The 26,678-nt window shown below is 37.6% G+C and overlaps 1 protein-coding gene across 3 annotated transcripts in view; it reads left to right on the top strand.

The window, feature by feature from the left end:
- The window catches only part of HECW2 (HECT, C2 and WW domain containing E3 ubiquitin protein ligase 2), a 360,649-nt gene extending 334,895 nt beyond the window's left edge, over positions 1-25,754 (top strand). For all 3 annotated transcript variants that reach the window (XM_019635678.1, XM_019635677.1, XM_019635680.1), the window contains 6 exons: positions 2,593-2,722; positions 3,752-3,898; positions 4,548-4,662; positions 7,457-7,542; positions 8,613-8,725; positions 22,598-25,754. In XM_019635678.1, coding sequence (XP_019491223.1) covers positions 2,593-2,722; positions 3,752-3,898; positions 4,548-4,662; positions 7,457-7,542; positions 8,613-8,725; positions 22,598-22,709 — 703 coding nt within the window. In that variant the 3' untranslated portion in view covers positions 22,710-25,754. The remainder of the gene's footprint in view (positions 1-2,592; positions 2,723-3,751; positions 3,899-4,547; positions 4,663-7,456; positions 7,543-8,612; positions 8,726-22,597) is intronic.
- Positions 25,755-26,678: the final 924 nt, after the last annotated feature.

The raw sequence follows: 26,678 nt of genomic DNA, 5'->3' as shown, positions 1-26,678 counted from the left end.
GTCCCTAAGTGTACCCGCTTTCTGGAAAATGGCAGCCTAGACCTCAAATAAAAACAAAGTATTTCTAATGGTCTCTTAAGAGGGTCAGTAATAAGACGTTTGCCATCCTCCTTTTGGTACCTTGGCTGATGAAGCCTTAGGCACCTGGGCACTGGGCATCTGTGTTGCTGGCTCCCCCTGGCCCATTTTGCATCTTCTCATTTCATTGCCTTATCGCTTATCTTCTCATTTAAGCTTCCTGAAAGAGTAGTCTATACCAACTGTTGATACACCCTCAACACACTTTAGCCTGGCATCTTTTCCACCAGCAACCTATGGAAGCTTTTACAAACTATTTTTTAGTTCTCATGTCAATGGACCAGTCTGCTGCTTTTAATACTGTTGACCACCCCGCCCCCCACCCATTTATCTTGAGCCTTTCCTCCATGGCGTCCATGACACTGTCCCCTCCCTGTTCTCCTTTGACTGTTATGCCTCCTTTGTGGGCTTCTCCTCTGATTTTCCCTTCAACCTTTGTGTTCCTGAAGCTTTCATTCTTGCCCCTCTTATTTTCTTTCTCTGTGTGCTCTCACGGGGAAATCTCTTCACCTGTTTCATCTCCTACTGACTCTCAAATCTACACCCTCAGTTTTGATCTGTCTTGACTTATAGGCTCAAGTGGTCACCATTCCACTAAATTCCTTCACTTGCATGTCTCACAGGCAACTCAAGTTAACATGGTTAAAACAAAACTCATCAATTTTCTCTGACCTAAAAATGTACCTTCTCTCATGTGCTCAGTCACAGTTCATGGTCCCAATATTCTCAAATCACTCTGGTCAGATATCAGGAGTCACCCTCAAACAGGGATGGCAACTAACCCAACACCTGTTCTACCCTTCCCCACCTCCCATCCCATTCCCGAGATACAGTTCACAAATGATTTATGGTACTTTTTCCTGCTGAACTTGTTGTGGCCTCAGGAATTTTTTTAACTTAAAGCCCTCAAAACTGGCAATTCATCAGAGCTGGCTTGCAATGTGAGTTTATTTGCCACCTCAATTTTAGATATCCTCCTTTATACCTCCTAATAAAACCATTTACTAATTTCCACATTTGCCTCCTGAATAGTTTTTACATTCATCTTCTCCTCACCACCCTTAATAACTGGGCCTTAATTAAAACCCTTATCTTATTTTGTCCAGATTAAGCTGTGGTCTGTAAATTGATCTCCATCCTCTAATAACCACCCCTACCCCATTTAAGTAATCCTCTATACTGCAACATCCAGAGAAACCATTTAAAATCGTATTACACATCTGAGCATATTATTCCCTGTTTTAAAACCTTTTATTCATTCTGAATCACCAAGCTCCTTCGTATGACATTCAGAGTCTGCTCCCAGCTACCGTCCCTGCCTCCGTCACTGAACATTCTGTCTTGTGGTTAACTCTCTGGTCCTGCCAATTTACCTGAAGTAGCCTGCAAACTCCATGCCTTTGTGCTTAGTTCATGTTGTTTTCTTCTTCTCTTTTCTTTTTTCCCCTTCTTCTTTTTATTCCTCTTTACCTCTCTAACTTTTAAACATCCTGCAAAATTTAATAGAGGCATCATCTACACCAAAAAGCTTTTCCTGAATCTCCAGGTCAAAGTAAATGCCCTTCATGTTTACTATGAGAGCTTCCTGTATCTACTTTATCTTTATTTTCTAATTGGAGTCTAACATACCTATGAAAATAGTTCACAAATTGTAAGTATTACTCACCCTAGGCTATCACTTATCACCTTATATTAACTTATCTATTTGTGTGCTTATCTCCCCAACTAGACCATTCCATTACCCTCCTTGAGGATAGTAAGTGTTTATCAAAGTAGCTATTTCGATGTCTGGCACATACGTGATACTTAATAAATGTTTAGACTAGAGCAAACAAAATGACCTTTGAAATTTGGCTGATGGGTAGAAATTTCAAAACAACTAAAGCAAATCAGTTATTATCACCTTACACCTATATAATAGTAACTCCACCTTATATAGAGACTCAGCAAGAAAAAAAAAAGAGAAATATAGAAAACTATAATTGTAGAGAGATTTTTGTGGCTTCCTGTTTTCAGAATCATGGAAAAAAGGGATGTATCTGAATGTGGATCACAGAATCTAGTCTTTGGGGGTGGAAAAGGTAAAGTATAGAAACATACAAAGAATTTTTAATAGGAGAACAATATTTTAAGATAGTATCTCATAGCCCAAAGAATACTGGACCCAAGTTGTCAGCCCGAGTTCCAGTTCCTGCTCTGGCATTAACTGTGGGTGACTGTGCAAATGGCAGTCACTCCTTGCACCTCCAGTTCTGTGTCTCTGATAAAAGAAGGACAGACTGAGTGATTCCTAAGACACTTCATATAATATACCCAGGATTTGAAAATTTTATACCAAATTTCTGAACTGTTTTACTGCTTTGGTTATTGAGTTTGACTAAGAATGTTTCAGAAATTACTGCCTGTTTAGTTGACCTGTTCTTGTCTTTGATTCTTAGCTTTTTTCCCTCATGACTCTGGATTTTTGCTAATAGCTATGCCCACATATTGATTTCTACCTGTTTGTCATCTTAGCCTGTGTGACCTGAGTGATCTAGAATATCTTGATGAAGAGTTCCACCAGAGCCTGCAGTGGATGAAAGACAATGATATCCATGACATCCTGGACCTCACGTTCACTGTGAACGAAGAAGTTTTTGGGCAGGTCTGTGTATGTGAATAACTGGTGACTAAGTATAGTAATTGAAAGCTATTGGTTGGTGAAGAGTTAATTCAGTGGCTAAGATCCACTGCTTATTTATTTGTGGCTTGTTGGGTGGTTTAAAATCAGGTTTATGTACACTTACAGTATCTTGGTTGTAAACGTTATTCTAATGCCAACTGCAGATTAAGATGTTCTGATTTACAGATTGTGGTAACTCTTTGTGTGTTGTAAGCAATCTTTTCATTTCCAACTAAAGTATATTTCCAACATAAGATATTAGAATGGGCCTTGCATAAAATACAGTTTTTAAAAGTCCCAGAATTGAATATTAAATTATTTAGTTGGCATTTGTACTTAACTCTCATTCATGTTTCAGAACTGAAATTGATTGTTTTGAAACTGTGGGAAAATAAACAATATTTTGATGAAGGTTTGAAAACATTGTTTTTTTTACAGTTAGTGGGAGGGTTAGTTAAAAGATTTCTTTCAGAAACTGTATACTAGTTCATAAGTATTATTCTTATTTAGACATTAATATTTAGCTGGTTTTCTGAACTTCGTGTTTTGGAAAAGAAGTTCTCAATTTAACATTCACTTGAATGCAATCCTGTTTCCATAAGTGAATCTTTACTTAAATATAAGCTTTGTATATGTAGTTGATTCTGAACCCTGAAGGAATTTGTGAAAATGTGTTTATGTTCAACATTTAAATAGCAGTGGGCCAGAATCTAGAGCCAATTGATTTTCATTTAAAAGACTATCTGTTTAGTCAGATTTAAAACTTAACCTTCAGCACTTTCAATATTTATTTTTTAGTCAGGGAGGCTTTCAGATAGCAGCTCAATGCCCAGTTTTTACTGAACACAGGTATGCGCTGGGCTCCATGCTGGCGCCTCATGACCTGCTCATGGGATGAGCCCGGGCCGGGGCAGGGACAGATAGCCGGCTGACCTCAGCTCATTGGTAGCAATGTTCTTACAACCTCCAGAGTATTGCTTTGTGGTCAGCCCTTTTGTTTTTTAATCTCAGATTACCGAACGTGAATTAAAACCAGGGGGTGCCAATATCCCAGTCACAGAGAAGAACAAGAAGGAGTATATTGAGAGGATGGTGAAATGGAGGATTGAGCGGGGCGTTGTGCAACAGACGGAGAGCTTAGTGCGCGGCTTCTATGAGGTAAAGACCATCAGCAGGAGGGTGTTTTGTATTCTGATGTCCATGATAACACGGTCCATCTTACTGTCTTTTTTCTGTGTGCCGTATTTCCATTTTTTCTTTTGCTCTATTTACTAGTGCTCTTCCAATTTTTTTCCTATATGTTTCAAGAACACAAAACACCTCCAATGTTTTTCCTATATGTTTCAGCGATCTCTGTTACAAGAGAGCACTGAAATAGAAATGACCTGAATTCAAATAGCATTTGACAATGTAATGACCACTAATAACATTTAAGTCATCCGTCTTACTCATGCTTAGATACGGGTAATCACACCTCGTGCTTGATATGTGAAATGGTTATCCTGTGTACAACAATTCCATATGACTTCTTGAAGGAGCACTAGATCTTTTTCAAAAGAGAAAAAGAAACTGGATTAATCAGTGCTCAATTACAAAGTAAGAACTATGTTGAGGAAAATCTCATAAACTGTGTACTAAAAATACCTTATATTTGTGGAGAGCTTTACAGTTTTTAAAGTGCCTACACAGAAATACATCAATAGTATCCCTAAAACTCCTTGTGCCCTCCTTTTCTGATGAGGCTTTATGGATAGCTGAGGTTTCTCCCGGTTCTTAAGCCATACCCTGTGTTCTTTTTATTCCATAGGTGGTGGATGCCAGACTGGTATCTGTTTTTGATGCAAGAGAGCTGGAACTGGTCATCGCAGGCACAGCTGAAATAGACCTGAGTGACTGGAGAAACAACACAGAATATAGAGGAGGTGAAATTTGATTTATAGATGGCTGGAGTTTTAGTTTGCAATTAAAGAGAGGCAAATGGCTGTCATGCTGGTCTGAATCCAAGGCAGGCAAAAACACTTGCACTCTAATCATAGGCCTGATGTAGTCTCCTGCGAGACCTTGGGCAAGGTACATTCCCTTCTTTTTCTTGTTACCTCATCTGTCAAGTGGAGGAAGGACTGTGTACACATCATCTCAGCATGTCATAACACTTGATTGTTGGTGAAGAAATGTGACTATAAGAACACTAATTAATTGTTTTACGGTGTTGGTAGTGAAGCAGCAGGGAGGTCACCCTCCACCTGTTCTAACTTCACTCTAAAGCTTGAAGAGGCACACCCTCTGAGCTTCCTGATGAGCAAACACAGCTTTCCTACAGTTCATTGAACTACTTGCCAATTGTAATTCACAGTTAAAACACATGAATGCAATAAGACATGGTTCTCAAAATTCAAGAAGTTTATTGAACAAGCCCTTCTAAATTCATTAAGTTCAACTGAAAAGGAAACCGCTGTAAGATTAGTTAAAAACTGCACTAAATGACCCTTCACCAAATGGGAAGCTTGAGAAGTGGCATTTCTATATATCAGTACAAATTTTCAATTAGTAGTTGAGACTGAAGTCATTACAATTTGATTGCTAAATCAGTACACTTTGAAAGGGACCTGATGGTAACCCAGAGTTAAAGTTCTATCCAGTAATTTTAAGCAAAGAAAGAGTACAGTTTCTGAAATTTATTGCAGTGTTATAAAGTCCTCAGAAAGTCATGACAAATAACAGTTGTTTTTGGTTTTGGTTTTGGTTTTTTAACTCAGAACTTAAGAGGTTAGCAATAGTTCTGAACTTGGAGAGTGAAAAAATACAAATGTTAAGCTACTGAATTCATCACTTAGCAGAATACCAGTTATCTGTAAATTAAAACAGAGATTTAAAAACCAATTTTAAAAGTTTGGAGTGAAAATGTAACTTATTTGCTCAATTGCGTTTGTTTTTGCCTATGCTTCGCTCTTCCAGTTCATCACTGCTGCCGTGGGCTGGGCTGGCTCGCCCATTTTCTCTGAAAGGCAGTATTAAGTTGCAGTTTCCGTTGCTGCTATTTCTGAAGTCCAATTTCTGTAATAAACCTTTTCCAGTTGGCCCAGTGTATAATCCATGTATGGCCTTGGTTATTAGAACTTGGTTAAGCAAACTATTTTCATTAACTAGAACACAATTTCTCCAACACACTGTATAACTGGCATCTTACCATAAAAATATTATTAACTCACTTTTCCCCCCTAGGTAATTCAAATAGCATCGATGTTAATCAAATCAGCCATTTTTGTATTTACACAGGGTGAACTTTTATTCACAGTATATGACTAATCAAATACCTATTTCTATGGTTATTGTAAATCTTATCAAAGGAAACGTTGGGAGGAGAGTGCTGGGGGAGGGGACAGGAAAAGGGTGACGCTTGCTGCCATGTTTGCTAACCCAGTTAGCTGGCACTGAACGGAGAGGCAGGTCTGCTACCACTTGCCATATGTTCGTAAGGCAGCTGTTTATGGAGAATACCATGAGACGCTTTTGCTCCCCCCCGCCTAAAAGCTTTGACACAAACAGCAAAGGAGAGGCAGAAAAGTACTGATTCATAAGGCCAGAAAACTTGAAAGCTACCAAGAGCCAATGTACTTATTTTATAGATAAGAAAGCTATTTGCCCTGCATCAAATAGCTAGTCTTTGCCAAAAGGAGGGCATGGAGTCTATGCATCACCATGTGCAATCTAGTTTTATTTATCTTTCACTTGGGTCCTTTTCTTTTCCAGAGGCCACTAAGCATCACTGATCAAGTGGTAAACAGTAAGGCAGGATTCCCCTGAAATCCTATAACATGGGAGGAAAAATTTGAATTAAAATAGTTTTCACTCACCTTTTATTTTGGACTTAACCGCTGCTGGCTCAGAATTGGAGTAGCTTTCTGTACATTTAATATAGCAGTTAATTGGTTTGAATCACTAATTGTACCTTAATCTTTGTCAGCCTCCTCTCTGAACTTAATTTTTCTTTATTGAAGGTTTTAGAATCCACAACTACTGCCTTAATTCACCCGTGGGATGATATTTTTCATTTTGTCAAATTCTGTTGAAGCATGGAATAAAAGTAACATTTAGGTTGATGATTATTTGAGATTTGTTAGTTAAAGAAATTAGAGTAATAAAATTACCCTTCCTTTTTATTAATAAAAAGTAATTTGATTTAAAAATATGAACATTATATGTAGTTTGAAAATAGTTTGCAGTTATGTATTTATTTGTGTAATTACTTCATTAACGTGTCTCTTGTTTACCAGAAGTGCTGTGAAGGTTTGTTTTCTTTGCCACTGTACCTCCAAGCTTGACATAGTGGTATTCAGAAATTATTTCTTAAATGAATGACCAAAAGAGTTAATCATTTCCAAAACTGGAAATTATATTTTTCAGAAATGATATGGTTAAAATAGCTTATTTGTGGTTGTTCTTTCCACTAGCTTTATATAGTGACTCCTAAATGGAAACAGAGACCTCTTGGTTTCATTTAGTGTTGTTTTTGCTTGACTTTTGATGCTCATACAATCATATTTCCAGTGTTATTCCTTAGTCTTATTTTTTGTGTTATTTCTTAATCTTAAATTATAAACAGCCTTTAAAGAATCCAAGGTGCTGATTTATGTCTGGGGGTCTTTTGTCAGTGTGACATGGTGGCTTAAGATAGAAGAATCATAGTAATTTGGACTTTCATGATTGGTTTGATAGGCTATCATGACAATCATATTGTAATTCGGTGGTTCTGGGCTGCTGTGGAAAGATTCAACAATGAACAGCGACTAAGGTTGTTACAGGTAAGATCGCATTAGTTAATCTTTTTAATGCACTAATATAATTGTTGGAATTGCATATTTTTAATAATTACTAAGTATACTTAATAAGTACATATACTCAATAAATACACCCCATATTTATCTGCAAATGCAAGATACACTGTTTCCAGACTCTTCGGATTGCATGGGTCTTTGGCTCCATCCCTATGCAGAACATCTCCAGTCAAGCCTAAGCATTTCATTAGAGTTGTGAGGCAGTACCTACTCCAGTCCAAGAATCCCAAGAACAACATCTGCCTTCGGGGCAGTTTAGTCCTTTCAGAAAGAGGTCCCCGGGTACTCTGCAGGCCAGCATCCTTAGCAACAGAAAAAGATGATCTTCAGTCAATCCCTTAAGGAATGACCCAGTTCCTTGATAAAGAGCTCTTTCTTTTCCTCCATCTAACTTTCAACAAATTAGAGATAACAATGAAAGTTGAAGAACACTGGAAAAACTAACTCATTTTCTTGTGGTGTGTATAGTTTACACAGGGCAATTGCTGGTTGGTTGCAGCTAAAGAAATATCAGACATGAATTTCTGGAAGCCTTCTGGGTGCCCGGACAGAGCCTTACAAGTAGACTGAGTCATAACGGTTTTGGATCAAAGATCTGACCTGCATTTTTGCAGGCCCAGAAATTCTTTTTTTTTTTTTTTTTAATTCACAATGAGTTGATTAGGGACTGAATCTAAATAGATGTAGATTAATTGATACACCCACTTTCTTAGCCTATAATGGGAGATATTAATATATCTGGTTTAAGCTTCTGAGTTGGTCAGCTGTGTGGGTTCCTTTATCTTTTAAAAACCCTTCACATCCCCTTTCCTTTTATAACACACTGTCTTTCCTTGCTATTCTCTGGTCTGGTTCTTGGTCAGAATTTTCGTGTTATGGGTACTCCATGCCTATAAAGTTTCACCTTCCAAGCTCTCCCACCAGCAAGCAGCATGAACAAGAAAGAGGAGGCAGGTGAACAAAATGCATGTGAATGATGCCGTGTGGCAGCTGGTTTCTTTGTCTTACCTTCCCCTTCTGTTTTCTTGGGTTGATAGTTTGTTACAGGCACATCCAGCATTCCCTATGAAGGATTTGCTTCTCTCCGAGGGAGTAATGGTCCAAGAAGATTTTGTGTGGAGAAATGGGGGAAAATCACTGCTCTTCCCAGGTAAGAATAGAAAGCATTTCTTTATTTTCACTACAGTGTTGTTCTAGGGGAGACTTTTAACATACACACACACACACACACATATCCATATATAGATATCCATATATAGATACACACACATATGTAGATTTTACATACATATATGTATATATGTGTATATATATATATATGTGTATGTATATATATATATATATAATCTATTTATGTTAAAAGTTGGAGAGTGGAAAAAGCTTTTAGAATGAATTTATCTCTGATTTAGAAGGGTTCATTTAGAAGGGTTTCTAAATGAAAAAAATTTCATAGTTAAAATGCATACATACATATGTTAAAATACAAAACACAGCCAAACCAAAGCATTTGTTAGCTTTAGTAAAGCAATGTTGGTCATCATACTGTGGCTTCTTACAATTGTGGCTCTAACTTAGATGTTTCCAGGTACTGTAGTTTTAAGTTTATATTAATAACTTTTTAGAATCCTTTCATGAAGGGATTACCATTGTGGTTTCTAAGGAATATTAAATCATGTAAACGTGTTCTATAACTCTGTAGCTTATATTGTCCATGCCTTAATTCCATGTGAATGCTCTCTGCATTGTATTCTCATTCATAATAAGTTGACACATTTCCTTGGAGTGGAAAGAATTGCTTAACTGCTGCTATTAATATACGTAAGAGTCTTACCTTACTACCTTAAAGGATAAGTAGTATTTAAAAAATAAAAAAGTGTTTGGGGTCAAATGGAGATAAGTGGATTTGAAGCAGAAGAAGAGAGAGTAAATGAACAAAAGAGGAATGGATGAGAATTGGTTTTAGAACTCCTTTCTCCAGTCATCAGTAATAACGTAGAATTTTTAAAGTAAAAAGAACCTCAAAGATTGAGTTTTGTTCTACTAATAATAAAACTGCAATTTGGAGAAGTTAACTGATCTTCCCAAGTGATATTAGGTACCCCAAGATGTTATCCTGAGTTTCTTTAAGTACAAACAACTTTGAGAAACCTGTTAACAAGACTTTCTTCTTAGCAACTGCAAGACACTAGTTCTTGAAAATTATGTTGTAAGCATCAACACATGAGAAAGGGGTGATGAAAATGCAGCTACAGAGAACAGTGAATAGTGCAAGCTCAGGGCTGGGCCGAGTTTCCTCAGTCACTGTGAGTGCATCTCAGTCTAGAACATCTAGACGCACTGCTTTTAAACACCTAAGTATTACCTAGCATGCCTGATGTTCCAAATTTGGGAGACTATACTTTTATTATTTGAAGAACTATTATATTTTATTTATGCCTGAATCGTGTTCTTTTCCACCATAAACACATATTTGTATCTCAAACTCAGATTGACACTGTGTGAGTAGGACCTTTCACCCGTCTGAGAAACTGAAGGATTAGCATCAAGGAGGCAGCAAAGGGCAGATTCATTGTGTCACATTTTTCTTAAATCTGTTTCTGTAGAGATTTGTAGATGGAATAAACTGTAACAATAAGAAGATGGATCAGTTGTTCATATTTAATCCCCTACAGTTTTCACCACACCTGGTGAGCAGAGAAAGGCAATTTGGTATAGACGTGACACTTTAGCTTCAGAGAGACTGGACTCTATCCCAGTTCTGTGCTTACCCACAGTGGGGTCTCGGAGAAGTTTCTTAGTCTTTCTGAGCCTCTATTTCCTCATGTACCTTATAGGTTGGTAATTCTGAGGATGAAATGCAATCATTCATCTAAAACATTTACTGCCAACCCTGGCCCTGGGTGAGCACCCAGTTAATGGTTAAGGCTGCCATGATGATTTCTGTCACCATCATCTGCAGTATATAGCAGGCAGTAGCATATTGGAAAGAGCACAGGCTTGGGAGTTAGAAGACCTGGGTTCTAGTCCGGCCTCTGCCACCAGCTAACTCTGGGACCTAGAATATCACTTGATCTCTGGACCCCAGTTTCTTTGTCTGTAAAAGGCCAGGGACGGGGTGGTATATTAGGTTTGGTTGAATTAACACCAACAGGTTGTTGAAGAATCTTGGGGGTCAGACCAGATTCACTTTTTTACTTCCCTCTGAGAGCTCCAGGAAGTTCTTGTGCTGACTCATTAGAAATGGTGGTGTTTTCAGTATCGTTGCATACATACAGTTAGGCAACAGGCATTGTTTCTTCCTTTCTTCATTATGACCTAAGATTGGTTCTAGAGTCCTCGTTTTACCCAGATTATAAAATAAAATAAATAAAGATGAGGCAAGGCATATCAGGAAAGCAGACTATGTTCATACCCTGTCTACAAAAGCCCTAACTTTTCAGGTCCGATAGGAAGGAAGAGCTACTTGGCTTCTATTTCACATTAATCAACTCATACAACCTAGTTACGAGTGCAGCTCTCAGCCCTATGGTACACCAGCTATATGATCCTAAGCAAGAGCCTAGATCCATCTCTGAAGAGCAGGAATAACAATGCCATGCTCAAGGAGTCCTCCTGATGAGAGAGAGAATGTATATGACAGTCCTTAGGCATAGTAGGTTTTCTTTGGTCTTTTAAACCTTTTATCCCAAATCACCTATAAGCCACCATACTGCTGTAACTATTAAAATGTGCTCCACACACAAAAAAGTGCATTGGAGGAAAAAAATAAAAAGAACTTTAATGCATGACAATATCGTTTTATCTGAAGCTATTTCTTCACTGATAACATTGTAATCACCCTTTATGAAATGTGAGGTGTTACTTAAGTATTAAACAAGATCTATAAGATTGTCTCTGGTCTAAAGAGATTGACTTGTATAACTAAGTCCATGTCTTCTACCATCAGAACAGATACACTGAAGCCATTTTTCCTGCGATTTCCTCATAGATTTAAGTTGCAGAACTGAAGAGCTGGTTTGTCTCAAGCTGATCAACCCAAATGTATTTCTTATACTCATTAATGAGAAGAAGTTTATTTAAAATGTGACATTGGACACACCAGAGACAAAGTGGATGGATGTCCTTCTTACTTAAAAACAATATATTGTCTAAGAATTCTGGCATGGGAGGCTGTACCATGGAAAGTTGGAAGTAGCTGTCAAGGATGAGGGCAAGCAGTCCTGGCAAATGGGAGGGCACCTCAGTCTTGCTAGACATGGATGATTGAGGGCCTTTCAACCTAAATGTGCGTCTCATTCTTTTCTCAGATATCCTACTTTCCTACTTTCCTCACTTTGCGGTAGCAGTGAATATAGCACTACTTACCATGTGGGCCAAGCCATGTAGTAAAGTAAATATGGTTGTCTCTGAAGCTAGTACAAGTTGAAGCCATGGCTCTTTTTTCTCTCTTGTGGTAATAAAGTAACCAGAGACCCAGATGATAAATGATGATGGAGGCAGATGGGTGTCTCCGTGGAGGCTTATAGCCTGAACACATGACTGCACTTCCTCTGCTTTGTGGTTGGTAGTTAGCTCTGTATTTTGCATGTCTGGAGATTTCCTATCCCCCGGTGCTCAGATGGACTTATGAGACCGTAAATTCACTTCATGGCAATTGCTCTTCAACATTCTGAAAACCAGGCTGCTAACATCCCAGCCTGGAAAGTGCTAGGCAAATCCTCTCTCCCAGCATGATACAGAGTTTATATGTTCACCTCTGAGGTGCTTGCCAAGGAGGATGAGGGGACAAGGAGGATGAGGCGACACAGGAGTTGGAGAGCTTCAATCACTATGTTGTTTTTAACATTGGGTTGGTTTTGCCAAAAGGGAAAAACATTAATTTTTGAAAATAGCAGTGTCTGGAGATTATTTTGAATGAAATGCTGACCCAAATTAAGGAATAAGAAGCAAGAGTTAATTATGAAATGGGTGTCTCAAGGTGATTGTTTTCCCAGTGGAATAGAACTTTAAAAGATAAAATTATTTTTTTAAAGATAAAAGACAACCTTTTTCTTTTTTAAAACTCTGCTTTTTATTATAAAAATAAAGCTTTCCACAAAAAAATACCAAAAAGTTAAAAATATATTTATCAAAAGTCCACTACTGAGATAACTTCTAAACATTTTGTAGTGTTTTTACTCATTTCTACACATGCGCACACACACACTCACACACACTCTCTCTCTCTCTCTTAAAAGCAAAAATACAATCACACTGCAAATACTGTTTGTAACCTCTTTTTGTTTACCAAGTATCACTAATCGTGAACATCTTTCCATGTCATTAAATATTGCTCTACAATCTCATCAATAATTCAGTTTTTCCTCATCTAGTACAGAAAGCCTTGTTTACTGTCAAAGTGAACTAACAGGTAGGGAATAGGAAAATAACTGGGGAATCCTGTAATATAGGACTTTCTTTAATTAAAAAAATAAAATAAAATGTTCTAGAGCAGAAGATGGGCACTGGAAGGACCCCTTGGTGTTCCCTCTTTTCTGTATTTGTCTTGAGGCAGCCCTCCTTGGTCTCCCCAATCCTCACCACCTGCTGGTCAGCTGAGGTGCTTTGTGGTCTGAGAGGGAATTGGTAGAAGATTTTCATGTAGAGCCTGCTCTCTAGTTTAATCTCCAATATAAGTCCCTCTTCGAGTCTCATTTAGTTCTCACTATCTAACAATAAAATTTTAAGTTTTTACTTTATTTTACCATTGAATTAGCATGTGCTAGCAAAAATATACCAGTGATGACTATTAATATTATCTTATTAAACATCTTTAAATGTGCTATACCTTTTGGATTGGTCTTTACTTTGGGAAGCAGATAAAATGATCATCAAAACATATTATATTGTGTCTACAAAGGGACTCCTCAGTCATTAATGTAAAAATAGAACTACTGAAATAATTTGTGATTATTTCATTGAATGAAGGAAATTTGAATTGCTACAGGCAACAGAACGAGATAGTCCAAGTCAAAATGATTAATGGTCCTTGAGAGCTGTTTCACAAGTCTACTTTAAAGTGTGTATTTGTGAATGACAAACATTTCATCTCTTAAGGAATGGTCATCCCCTTTTCTTGATCACAAGTGCAAAACCTAGTTTGGGTTCACCTCTTTGAAGCATCCTAGCGCGCTGCCCCAGCATGGCTCAGCTGGACCACTGCAGCAGCCTGCTGGCTAAACTCCTGCTTCCCTTCGTACATCCTGTAGCTCCTTCTGCACTCAGTAACCAGCATGATCTTCGGAAGTCTCGAGATCACTCCCTCCCCTCCCCTGCTTACACCTGCTAGTGGCTTAGAATGAAATTCAGACTCCTTGCCAAAGATTACCAGGTAGAGAGCCTGTCTTGCCGACAGTCCACCCTCAACACATACTCTCCCCTCACTTGTTACAGCCACCAGTCTCCTTCTTGCTGTTCCTCAAACGTGCGTAACCTAGTTCTGCTTCAAAACTCTGTAATTTGCTGTCTGGATTCTTTTCCGCCAGTTCGTCACCTGTCTGGCTCTTTCTCATCCTCAAGGACTCAGCTCAGGCATGATCTCCTCAGAGAGGTCCTCCAGGCTCCTGCCTCCAGTGCGCCTGTCACACGTTATCTCCTTCATACGACTTACCCCAATTCCATCATCATGCTTAGTGATTGCAATGTGGCTTTGCCCCCACTGCTGAGTCCTAGCACACAATTGGCACTCAGTGAATATTGTTTTAGTGAATTCTTAAACCGGAGGTATGACTGGACCACTCCAGACAAGATATGCAAAAGTCACTTTTGTATTTCTATATCCTCATGGGAATAATTGGGATAGATATCAGTAATCACGTTGCCAAATTATTTTGAATATTAAATGAGATAACACGTGAAAAGTGCTTAAAATGATGCATAACACATCATTTAGTAAATTTAGCCATTACTACTATTGTTCCTAATACATAGCCTTCAGAGCTGGCATGGTATTTTACAATCTTTAGGTGTGAACGAAATGTGCTCTACCCACCCAGGTTATTTCTATTTAGTTTGAACTTCCAAGGGTTCTCATCCTGAACTGTTCCTTACTGAGTTTCCTTCTCTTGGGTTTCCATCCTTGCATTTAAAAAGTATGTACTCTTCATCTTTTCCCAGGACCATCTACAGGTGAAGAAGTTACCTGCTTATATTGTGAATAGTTTGAAGAGTTCTTTCTGCTAGTTATCCCTGGATGCAGGAATTCCCACTGTGGGAACATTTTACATGCTGTATTTATAAATCCAGGTGCATTTCATCCAAGGCGACCTAATGAGACTTTAGAATAAGACATTAATTAGATAGTAAATCAAATTCCTCTCACAAGCCTTTAGGTACTCATCATGCATTCACTATGTGCAAATAACCTTGTGGGAGGTATAAATGGATCCCTGGACCTTAAAACACAGAGAGGAAAGTAATAGATGAAAAGATAACCAACATCAATGCCACCAGATGATATATGATGAATGAGTAGTGGGGGTAATAAGAGCCATAGAATTCCTTTCCATTGATTCACATTTATTAAACACCTGGTGAGGGTCAAGGGTTGTGTTGTGCCACCGTGGGTTACACAAATATTTGTGAACTAGTCTTAGCAGGAATTCCTGCTCTAAATCTCATGGTCTAAGAATGTATTAGTGGGGATAAGAGAGAAATTATGAATTTTTTAAAAAATCATAACAGAAGTTATACCTTTATTTGTATTAATAAATCTACTTAGGCTAACAAAACAAACACTTGTTTAATTGAATTTTATCACTCTGTGTCATTGGTAACTTTGGATTTTCATGCTGATTACAACCTCTAAATTCATCATCTCCCCCCACCCACCCATTTCCTATACTTCCTGTCTTGATTAATGGCACCTCTGCTGTATCACTCTCCATACCCGTTACTAACTCCCTTTCTTCCATGGAATAAATGGAAAAGGTTTTTGCATGAACACACCTCACTTCTTGTTGTGGCCTTGCCTCCCCATCTGGCTTCATATCCACCCTTGACTCCCGTCACTCAAACTTTTGCACTTCTCAGGTTTCCTGATGATGCAATGCTTCCTTGCACTTCTGGGCCATCTGCTGGGAGCATTCTTCTCCTTGTTGTTGATCCAGAAAAACCCTACACACCTACAAGTCCTTCAAGGCTTGGCATAAATAGAGTTCCCTATGAAACCTTTCCTGACTCTGCAGAGCAGACTTGTACCTCACTGTATTATAGTTGTTTGTGTGCTGGGTCACTAATAGCCTATATGAATCTTCTGGGTTAACTAGACAAAGGTATCTAGTAGTCTTATGGAGAAATGTAGCGCTGAGCTAGGTAGGGCTCCTAGTTTGGTGAGCAGAGCCAAAGGTAAGCTGGATTTCAGCACCTGCTCATGACACCCAGATGCCCTAGTACAGAGCACAGACTGCATGACACTTAGGGGGTCCCGTTTGTATATTTTGCTGCCTGGGTGTAAACTCCTTGTAGGCCAACACCAGACTATTCATTCTTATCTATCAGGGTCAGCTCAATGCTTGATATGCAGTATGAGCTCAGTATTTGTTCAATGAATGAAGGAATACATGAAATGTAGCACACTTGAAAAATTAATTTTTATTCTTCAGGGCATTTTGAATAGGAATGACAAGCTTTCAGAATATGGACTCTTCAAGGGGAAAAATAATAAAGAAGGTTTCCAGGTGAAGGGCTTGGGTGCTGCCTGAGCACTCATTGGGCCCTGAATTGGAGGCCCTGGAGAGCGAGCCCAAAGGAAGCCCCCCTTTGCCCACTCCACAGCCCAACTCCAGGCCAACTCTGCTCCTTCTGCCAACATGCCCCAAGAGCTCTACAGACATACCTGATTGCCATAGGGGACGCCTGTGGGTAAAATAGGTAAAATTTGGACTTGATAGGTAAATTGGGTCAGGAATACTCACATCTCCAAAGAAATCGTGACATAAAGTGGTATATTCCAAGATCCTTTGGGCATTTTCCAGACTGCTTTTAATTACTTGATGAAGAGCTGGGAATAGGAGTAAGGAAACTGAACTCTCAAGGATTTGACACTGCTGCCAATTTAAAAAAAAGAAAGAAAGAATATAGATAAACACTTTCTAAATTATAATGCAAATAAAAAGGATTTATTAGATTCAAATACATTTTATTTCTAGGACTACATCTACTAGATGAAATGAGGTCCGTGGTTTTCTCCTTTTTTTTTTTTTTTTTCCTCTCCCTCTCTCAACTTAAAATGCTGATTATAATTTCTTCTGTGTCTTGAGTCTTTATAATCTACCAAAAATCACTTCTGGGGAAATGGGGAATAAATTAATAAAAAAGTACACAGAGAAATACATTAATCAGTTGATCTATGAAAATTTAGATGTAGTTGTGATACTCGGGCTCACTGGATTGGGGTAATTCACTTGTCTATAGGAAAGAAGTGAGGGTAAGCACGTGACCTCCTGGTTAACATTTGAAGAATCCAGAAAGCACCAAGAGATCTATTAAGCCAGACCAGATGTCTGGAGGGCTTTTAAATCTTTATATTGATGCCAGCACGATTTCCCAAAGACGGGTTCAGACCTGCCCTCCTTGAGTGGTTCTGGCTGCATAGATCAAAATGAGGTAAACTCATTATAGCCTTAGTGTGGCTGGCTTTGAAAGATTTGAAAAATGTTCCTTTATGGAGACTGAATAACTGGATGTGCTTTTGCTGCCAATATCAACATCGTCCAAGGGCCCTCCTGTTATTTTCTGCTGGAGTTTTCTTAGGACATGGAATGGGGCGGGGGAGGGGGTGTGAAAAGCCTCAGAGGATTGTGTGTTGTTTTGCTTTTTTTTTTTTTTCCTGTTCTTGGCTCGTACAGCAAGTTGATGGTAAATATTGGGCAATTTATTTAACCACACGATTCCTCAATTTCCTTATTAGCAATGCTGTCCTGTTTATAAGGAGTTTTGAAATTTTTGCAAACACAGAAAATGCTGGTGTGGATAGCCAATGTAGATATCTTATTTCTCATCCATTTGATGTCACTCACTCCAGTAATGGAGACCACCTGCATCAGACTCACTTGGAGCAATTGTTAAAATGCAGATTTTTAGGCCCACCCCAAACTTCCTGAATTAGAATCTCAGGGGGTGCAGCCAAAACTCCCCATTGCAAACCAGCTTCTTGGGTGACTCTGATGTACTCTAAGTGTCTCTCGGAGTATCTTTGCATTCTGGGGAGCCTGAGCTAGAACTAAGCACCTAAAAATCCCCTGGCATCTCCCAGAATTTTCCAGACTGACCCACTGAGGACCATTTTCCCCAAAGCTACTGCATATTATGATTGTTATTCATTTAAAAAATATTTGAAGCTTTATTTTGCTAATCCCTGTCCTCAAAATGTATATAATCTAGTAGAACGTTGAGGACTAGGAGTTCACAGTCAGGGGTGAGATGAAATTAACATTCAGCCTTCTAAAAGTGAAAGAACAGGGCCGATGAGCATTGGTCTCCCTGTTTAGGATTTACTGTTGGACTTCCCCTAGGAACCCAAGGTTGAGATCCTATTCTTGATTTGGCCACTGACTCAGCTTTGACCTTGGAAAAACCATTTAATCTTTCTGCACAGTTTCCCCCTCCACAATACATACTTTCTTCATCCTTGTGAAGCTTTTTTTTTTTTTTCAGAGTTGTTGTTCAGTTTATTCAGAAGCAAAGTTCTGTTAGGTAACTGTATGTTATGCAACCAGATGTAAATTAGGAAGCAGTGATAGCCTGAGATTATGTATCAGTAATGGTGATTATGTCATGACTGAGGAGTATCAGAAAAGGTTGTCCTGTCCTTCCTTTTGTGTTGAGAACTGAATCTTTAGAGGAAAGAGTGCCCAGGCTTATGGATTTACTGGATAAGATACTATAGTGTCTGCAAAGATGCTATAGAACTGCAAATAGACATGCAGAATTCTTATTTCTGTGCTCAGAAGCCTGGGAGAAAGAAAGGGCAGCTGTTTATACCCAGCTTTGCCTCACAACCTACCCCTGATAGGGGTGATTCTGTTGTATCTCATTTATCACATTTGCCGCCTTCTCTTGGACTGTTTAACTTCTTGGAGACCTTGTAGTTTTCTATTGCTGCATAATAAATTACCACAAACTTAGCAGTTTAAAATGACACATAATTTTTCTATCACTGTTTCTGTGGATCTGCAGTGCAGGCATGGCTTAGCTGGGTCTTCTGCTTAACATCTCACAAGGCTGAAATCAAGGTGTCAGCCAGACTGCATTCTCACCTGGAGGTTCACCTACTGAAGGACCTGCTTCCAAGCTCCCTTAGGTTGTTGGCAGAATCCATTCCTTGTAGCTGTAGAATTAATAGCAGCTTACTTCTTCAAATCCAGGAACAGTGGGGGTCTCTGACCTCTTTTAAAAAGATCTCACCTAATGAAGTCAGGCCCACTCAGGGTAATCACCCTTTTGATTGACTTAAAATTAACCGATTATGGATTTTAATAACATCTGCAACATATCTTCACCTTTGCCATATTCCTTTCGTTACAACTGAGTTACAGATCTTGCTCACACTCAAGAGATGGGGATTATACAAAGGCGTGAGTCATGGCACATCATCTTAGAACTCTGCCTACCACAAAACCACAAAGAATTAATATTCAGCATTCAATCTAAGTATGTGCAAGATGTTAATTGGAGACTTAAAACATTACTATTTATGAATTCTCATTCCCATGTGTGGGATAATTCTGTTAATTCTTAATTAGCTACAATTAACCTTAAGTTAAGGGAAAGTATTTGGTTGTCATGAGGGAAGAAACAGGCTTAACTAGAGTGTGATAGATACATTCGCCTACAGTTGTGCCCTGTCCTAAGAAAATAAAACATTAATGGGGAATTATTGCTTACCTAGAGAAAGGATTATCTTGAATTACTTGTATTTCCTAGTTCACCCAATATGATTCAGTTCACAAAAATGAATTCACACATATCTACTCAAGATTATAACTATATAAATTAGTTACTCATTGAGGAAGAGTTCTCCCGAAAGTTGACCTATCACACTTTTTGTTCCACCAGCACTATCAAAAAGAAAAAAAATAGACAACGAAAACCTTTTATTAGGCATAAACAAGAGAGATCACCTTTCAGCATGTTTCTTACAGCAACACATTGAAGAGAGAAAGATAATGTATCAGAAATGGATAACAACCAGATTAATATTGCTCTATAAATGAAATGCATAACTAAATTTTAAAAAGTGAACAGGCTAGAAGAGATTAGCAGGAAATAATGCAAGAGTCAATCTCTTTATTTTTGTAATATTCATATAAATCAATAAGAAATCCTAAAGCTTTAAATGATAAATGGACGCCACACTCATTAGGATGGCTATTATAAAAAAAAAAACAAAAAAATAAGTGTTGGTGAAGATGTAGAAAAATTGGAACCCTTGTGCATTGCTGGTGGGAATGTAAAATGGTGCAGCCGCTATGGAAAACAGTATGGCAGCTCCTTGAAAAATTAAAAATAGAATTATCATACGATCGAGCATTTCTACTTCTGGGTATACACACAAAAGAATGGAAAGCAGGGACTCAAACAGATATTTGTACACTAGTGTCCATAATAGCATTTTTTATGATAGCCAAAAGATGGAAGCAACCCAAATGTCCATCAATGGATGAATAACAAAATGTGGTATATACATACAATGGAATATTATTCAGCCTTAAAAAGGAAATTCTGACCCATGATACACCATGGACCTGGACAACATTATGCTAAGTGAAATAAGAGAGTCAAAAGAAGAAATATTGTATGATTCCATATACATGAGGTACATAGAGTAGTCAAGTTCATAGAGCCGGAAAATGGAATGGTGATTGCTGGGGCAGGGGAGGATGGGAGTTAGTGCTCAATGGGTACAAAATTTCAGTTTGGGAAAATGAAAAGTTCTAGAGATGATTGGTGGTGATGGCTGCAGAACAATGTGACTATCCTGTGCACTTAAAAATGGTTAATATAAATTTTATGTAATATATATTTAATCACAATTTAAGAAAATTAAAAGAAGATGAACATGTAGATCATAAAACAGGGAAAGTTACAAACCACTTGACTTGGGGAAAGATGCTGTCTTATTGGTAACCAAAGGAAAAAAAATTTTTTTAATTTTATTTAAAAGAAGTACCATCTTTTAGTCTAATAGGATAATGAATGTTATGCATCTAAACACATAGCACCAAGTATGGAATATAATTATATGCAAAACGTTCACTTGTCTGCTTCTTCCCTCCTTCTAGAACAGAGGTAATGTCTGCATTTAATATTTTTATTCCAGTGTTTCACACAAGATAGACTTTAAACCATTCCTAGGACTTTTTTTTTAGTATGCTAGTTCAATTTTTTAAAAAGTTAAACCTTTCCCTTGAGGCCCAGGTTGAGGTTCCAGTGTAAAGAAGGTATAATAAAAATTATATTAAATACAATTCTGAAATAGCTTATCATATTAAAAAAAAGTGTTTGGCTGCAAAGATTAATTAGATGATTTCCCCTCAGTGTGTCCTAGAGTTTGTATTAACAAGTGGTAAACCCTGAGCCCATACTATATGTCCTAAAACTGATATTCTTATATATAACAGCCCCTTTGCTTTCCTGTTCTTAATAAGACACGTGGCCACACATCTGCTTTATTATCTCTTTGTTATCTTGGAGTTTCCATGAGTCATGATTATCTTTTATCAATTTAATGAAGGCAATTAGAGTAAATCTTTTTGATGGTAGTGAAATGTAGCTAACAATTATTAATTGGTCAAACACTGTAAGCCAGGCATTGTAGTAAGCATGTTTCTGTCACTTCATTTAATCTTCATAGCCTTCTGAGATGAATGATACTATTCTCTTTTCACTGGTGAGAAAATTGAGTCTCAGAGAGACTTAATAACTCACTCCAAATCAGACAGCTGGCTGGTAGAGCTAGAATTCAAATCCGTCTGTCCAACCCCAAACCTCTGATGGTCTCACTATACTACACTACATTGAGTAATATATTTATTTCGTAAGTATTAAAGTGATTTATAAAAACATTCAAACATGTGACTTTGTAAAAATAGCTCATTAGTAATCACAGCTCCTAAAATTCCATATCAGTTCAGGAGTATATTTTAAGTCAAAGTTGTTGAGCTCCCACAAACAAGCTGTTGTGCGTTCAGAATAAAATGCTTCCTCTTCCTTGTCAAAAGTGCAGATTTGCTTCCTGATAAGATGCACTATTTGAAGACTATCTATTTTTTTATTGTGATTCAGGTGCAAATAACAGGAAAGCATATTTTTTTCCTATCTTGGCATGCAGGGAGGTATTTCTGAAAAAAAATACTTAATGTAATGATTTAAATGGCCATTATTTTGCATTGTGATTTACGAGAAAACAGATTATAGCACAGGAGTCAAAGAAGTAACAATGGTCCACAGACTTCAACAGGAAAGTCCAGCCATGGAATTTCCCAAGACACTACTCCACGAGGCAGGTTTCAAAGACACTTCGTGCTCTTCCCTGCCCAACAAAATGAAAAACTACAAAACCGTAGACTTTCTAAGAGACATCCAGGCAAATGCCAACCCTGAAAATGAATTACTTTGCAAGAACTTATACTCATGCCTTTAAAAAAAAGGAGCATCAAGAAAAACAAAAAGACAAACTTGTGTTTGTAGTTTTTAGACAGCTAAACAAATAGTAATATGTACATAACACAGATTTTAAATGATTGTGAAAATATAAAGGAAACATATTTTTTATGCCCTAAGAGAAATTAATACCCTAAGGATTTTTTAAGTCAAAATGTTTTCAAAGCTTTTTCCAAAAGGAGTTTGAAAATGGACAACAAACCAACCTGAATATAAAAGAGAAGCATGCGCGCACACACACAAACACACATACACACAAAACAATGTTATTTCACTCTAAGCAGTCTAAACTATGTATGTGCGCTTCTTCTGTTTGCAGAGCTCACACTTGCTTTAACCGTCTGGATCTTCCCCCGTACCCATCCTTCTCCATGCTTTATGAAAAACTCTTGACAGCAGTTGAAGAGACCAGTACCTTTGGACTTGAGTGACTTGGAGGCACAATGCCTGGCTCCCTATAAACAGACAATTTCAGAAGCTGCCCTCCAGAAGAATGGCTGAACACTGGAAGTTTCAAGAGTACGCTTCCATTAGAGTAAACCTGAGTGCTGTTATCTTCCAGGAACACGTGCTCTGTCACTATTGGGGAATGGATAGTGCTGATGAGTCCTCTGTGAAGGATTTGGGTGAGCTTGATGCCCAGGGAATAACCCAACAGTCTTTCAATCAACAGTTCTTGACTGCCAAACTTTTTTCCATTTGTTATGTTCCAAGACAAAGATGAACCTGTACACGGTCAGCTCCATGGTAACTTTCAGGGACTTAGGAGAATCTGGAAACTTACCTTTGAACATGGTTGAAGCCAAACTGGCAGCACTTGACCCAGTCTCCAAATTAGTGCAAGTTAAATAATGTAATAAAAACAAGTATATTTCCTGAAAGTACATTCATTTAAGCCCTAAGCTATAACAGAATACTCATTTTCTTGCTTATGCGTGCCTGCATGGTGTGCACCATAGGTTTCAGCTTTCATGGAACACGAGTGAAAATGAGACCAAGTCACTATGAGGTAACTTTAAAGATTTGCAATAAGGTGGTCGATGACAATGTGTATACAAAGTGATATGTGTGTAATTATGGCTGAAGACAAACTATTATACACTGAATTACTAATGACCGATTTTATGCTTTATAATGCATGAAAACAATTTTAAATAACTAGCAATTAATCACAGAATATCAGGAAAAAAATACACAGTGAGTTCTGTTTATTTTTTATAGGTTCGTTATATTTATGTTCTTTAAGATGTATATAAGAACCTACCTACCTGCCCTACTGTATGTGTCACCTGTTCCATTTTCATGTTCCATGCTTACTTGGGCATCATGCTAGTATGTATCCTTTTAAGCACTCTCAAGGGAACAAAAGGGCCTTTTATTTTTATAAAGGTACACAAAAAAATCCCCCCAAGTATTTTGCACTGAATGTACCAAAGTTGAAGGGACATTACAATATGACTAACAGCAACTCCATCACTTGACAAGTATAATAGAAAATAGCGTCTAAATCCAACTTCCTTCACAGTGCCATGTCTACCACTACAAGGACTGTGCATCTAAGTAATAATTTTTTAAGACTCACTATATGTGATAGTATGATATGCATTTATTTAAAATGCATTAGACTCTCTTCCATCCATCAAATACTTTACAGGATGGCATTTAATAAAGATATTTCGTATTTCCCCCACTGCTTTTTATTTGTACAGCATCATTAAACACTAAGCTCAGTTAGGGAGCCATCAGCAACACCCAAGAGATCAGCTTTCTTTAGTAATAAGAATTCCATTTTCCCTCATCAGTGAAGACATCACAAATTGAAACTCTCAATACTATATTTTTAAGCCTGCATTTTCACTGATGCATAATTTTCTTATCAATATTAAGAAACAATTTTTCTATGGTATCTCAGAAACTGCATGACATCACTAATGTTATTTCTGCTTAGTTTTATCAGAGTGTCCTTCATATTTTATTGCTTTGGGGGTTTTCCACATCATTGTTTATTTCCTGACTTATGGCCATAACTAATCAGACTTTCAATACAGTGAAGTTAAATTGTGAATAATAAAAGCATTGGATTAACATTTGGTTTGCCAGCCTGTGCTTGTACAGGCATTGCCTGGACAGTTCTTTGAGATATAAGTAGCCATGGGATTCCAGTTCTGGGAGGTTGGCCATCTTACACTTTACAGAGGTTTTATGCATGGTTTTCATATGTTGGTTTGTAAGAACTGATCGCTCCCCTGTTGATGAAGCTGTGTTTACTATTGAGCCTCTCAAGAAGAATCCCACTCGTGTTGCATTCCTGCACTAAAGGCAGCTACTGCAGTTTGGGGAAGTGTTCTGGAAAAAAAGGTCACATTAATCTGGAAATAAGAAAGGAAGATTTACCTGTGTACTAAATTGGACCAAAAAGAAAGGGAAGGGAAAAAATTAATTAGAAATGTTGCTTTGTATTTACTGACCATGAATATAGATATATATTTAGTTTTGCAAACTATTTTTACTTCTTTATAGTTTTTTCACTATCGGAAAAATAATATAACATACTTTTTAAAAAATCCACATTTTTGATGGTATATAAGATGTCTCAGAGCTGTCATTCTCTAAGCAGCTGATATAAAAGGTTGCATATCTTTCAAAAATACATTCATAAACCCTGTTAGCTCTCATTTTGGTTTGTGATGCTTTGTTACCATATTCCACATTATTAGGTAAAAGAAACTTGAATTAAAATGTGTTTGTTTAATTATTTCTAACAAATATATTTCTTTTTTAAAGCATTCAACTTTTTCCCAAATAACAGTATAATCGTCTAATTGCTATTGTTCTCAGAATTGGGAATTAGCAAAGATTTACTTAGCGTATCAGCACACTATGATAACTGATATATTATTTTTCATTAGTAAAACAAGTCCAATAACTATATGAAATATTAATTACCATCTCCACAGAATAATTGAGACTTTAATATACTCTACAAATAGAAATACCCATAAATATTTTCTTCTCTACTGTGAATCTAGATAACTTGGCTGTATGGTCCTGTTTTCTTTAAAGAATTCTGAAGTGATGCTTATACTGTACTGTCTTATAGTATAAAAGACAGTCACAACACATCCTATGTGTGTGCAGAGAATGTCTCTGAGATGAGAGAAGCAGCACACTACTGGTCATTCTGTGCCAGCCACTGCGTTTGATCATGAAGCTCCAAGATTCAAAATCTGCCCTTGAGAAGCTGACAGTCCGGTGGAGTAGATACCAAGGTTCAAAAAAAAAAAAAAAGTATTGTTAATAAAATTCGGTATGTTTTACAATCAAGGATTGAGAAGAGAACTGCTTCTTCCACCTGGGAGATCCATTGAAGGCTTCACACGTGGGAGATACTGTGGCAAAAAAAGAAAACAAATTCACATAAATGCTCTTCATTAGTAGCTAATGGCATGTAGTACTGTGTTGATACTGGGACTGGTCAAGTGTGCATTTACACACTCGGGTTTCAGGTGTGCAGGTGGGGAGCTGAAGCATGAAGGAACAACTCAAGGATCTTCAAATTTTCAAAGAAATGCCAAAATGAAGTCCTGTAGTTTTCCTGCATCTGTACTACAATGTACCTTCAGCTTTCAGTGTGAAAAATCCCAGTCCTTCAGCCCAGCCCACTCTGGGGTTCCAAGAATTTTCTTGTGTACAAAGTGAATGGATCTTGGCCAAAGAAATGCAGTCACAATTTTATAGCATATGTTGTGTTTATAACTTAGTAGAAATTCTGTAATAAATGAAGGGAAATTTGTTTCACCTGCATAACAACTGGAAGTGGTAAAACAGCACTCAAGTGATTAACAGTAATGGTAATTTATGACTTGACCACTTCTAATTAAGGCAAACATTTTACAATGAAGAGTTAAAAAATCTTTCCGATTTTAACCTGATTCAGGAAATTCCTAAGGCTGGTGAAATGATGCTATATCATCATTAAGAGATACAGTAAAAACATGCAAATGAAGACTATGGCCTAATCTCCAAACTGAGTCTGAGTTTCAGATCCTTTCTTGTCTGCTTTCTGATTTAGATGATGAATGAAAACAATAGATCTTGGACACCTTACGTCTATAAAATTTGAGTTTAGATTACTGAGAATGTCATTTTTAATTAGGTTTTAATTTTGTGAAATGGATTACCTTTCATGTTCGATCGTGTTTTCCAGATAGATTTGTTTGTTTAACATGGAAGCAAAGAAATGCCAGCGACATTAAAGCTTTCTAAATTGTGGTTTATGGCCAACCACCACCCACTGGGTGATAAAGGATGATAAAAACAAAAAGGAAAAAGAAGAGCCCAGCATTTGTGCCCTCCCCCCATACGAATGCAATGCTAACTATTGACCAACTGTCAAGGCT

This window comes from Hipposideros armiger, unplaced genomic scaffold, assembly GCF_001890085.2.
Source record: "Hipposideros armiger isolate ML-2016 unplaced genomic scaffold, ASM189008v1 scaffold_23, whole genome shotgun sequence".
Lineage (NCBI taxonomy): Eukaryota > Metazoa > Chordata > Mammalia > Chiroptera > Hipposideridae > Hipposideros > Hipposideros armiger.
Note: the sequence above shows the minus strand (reverse complement) of the source record. Positions and strands in the feature narration are given on the sequence as shown.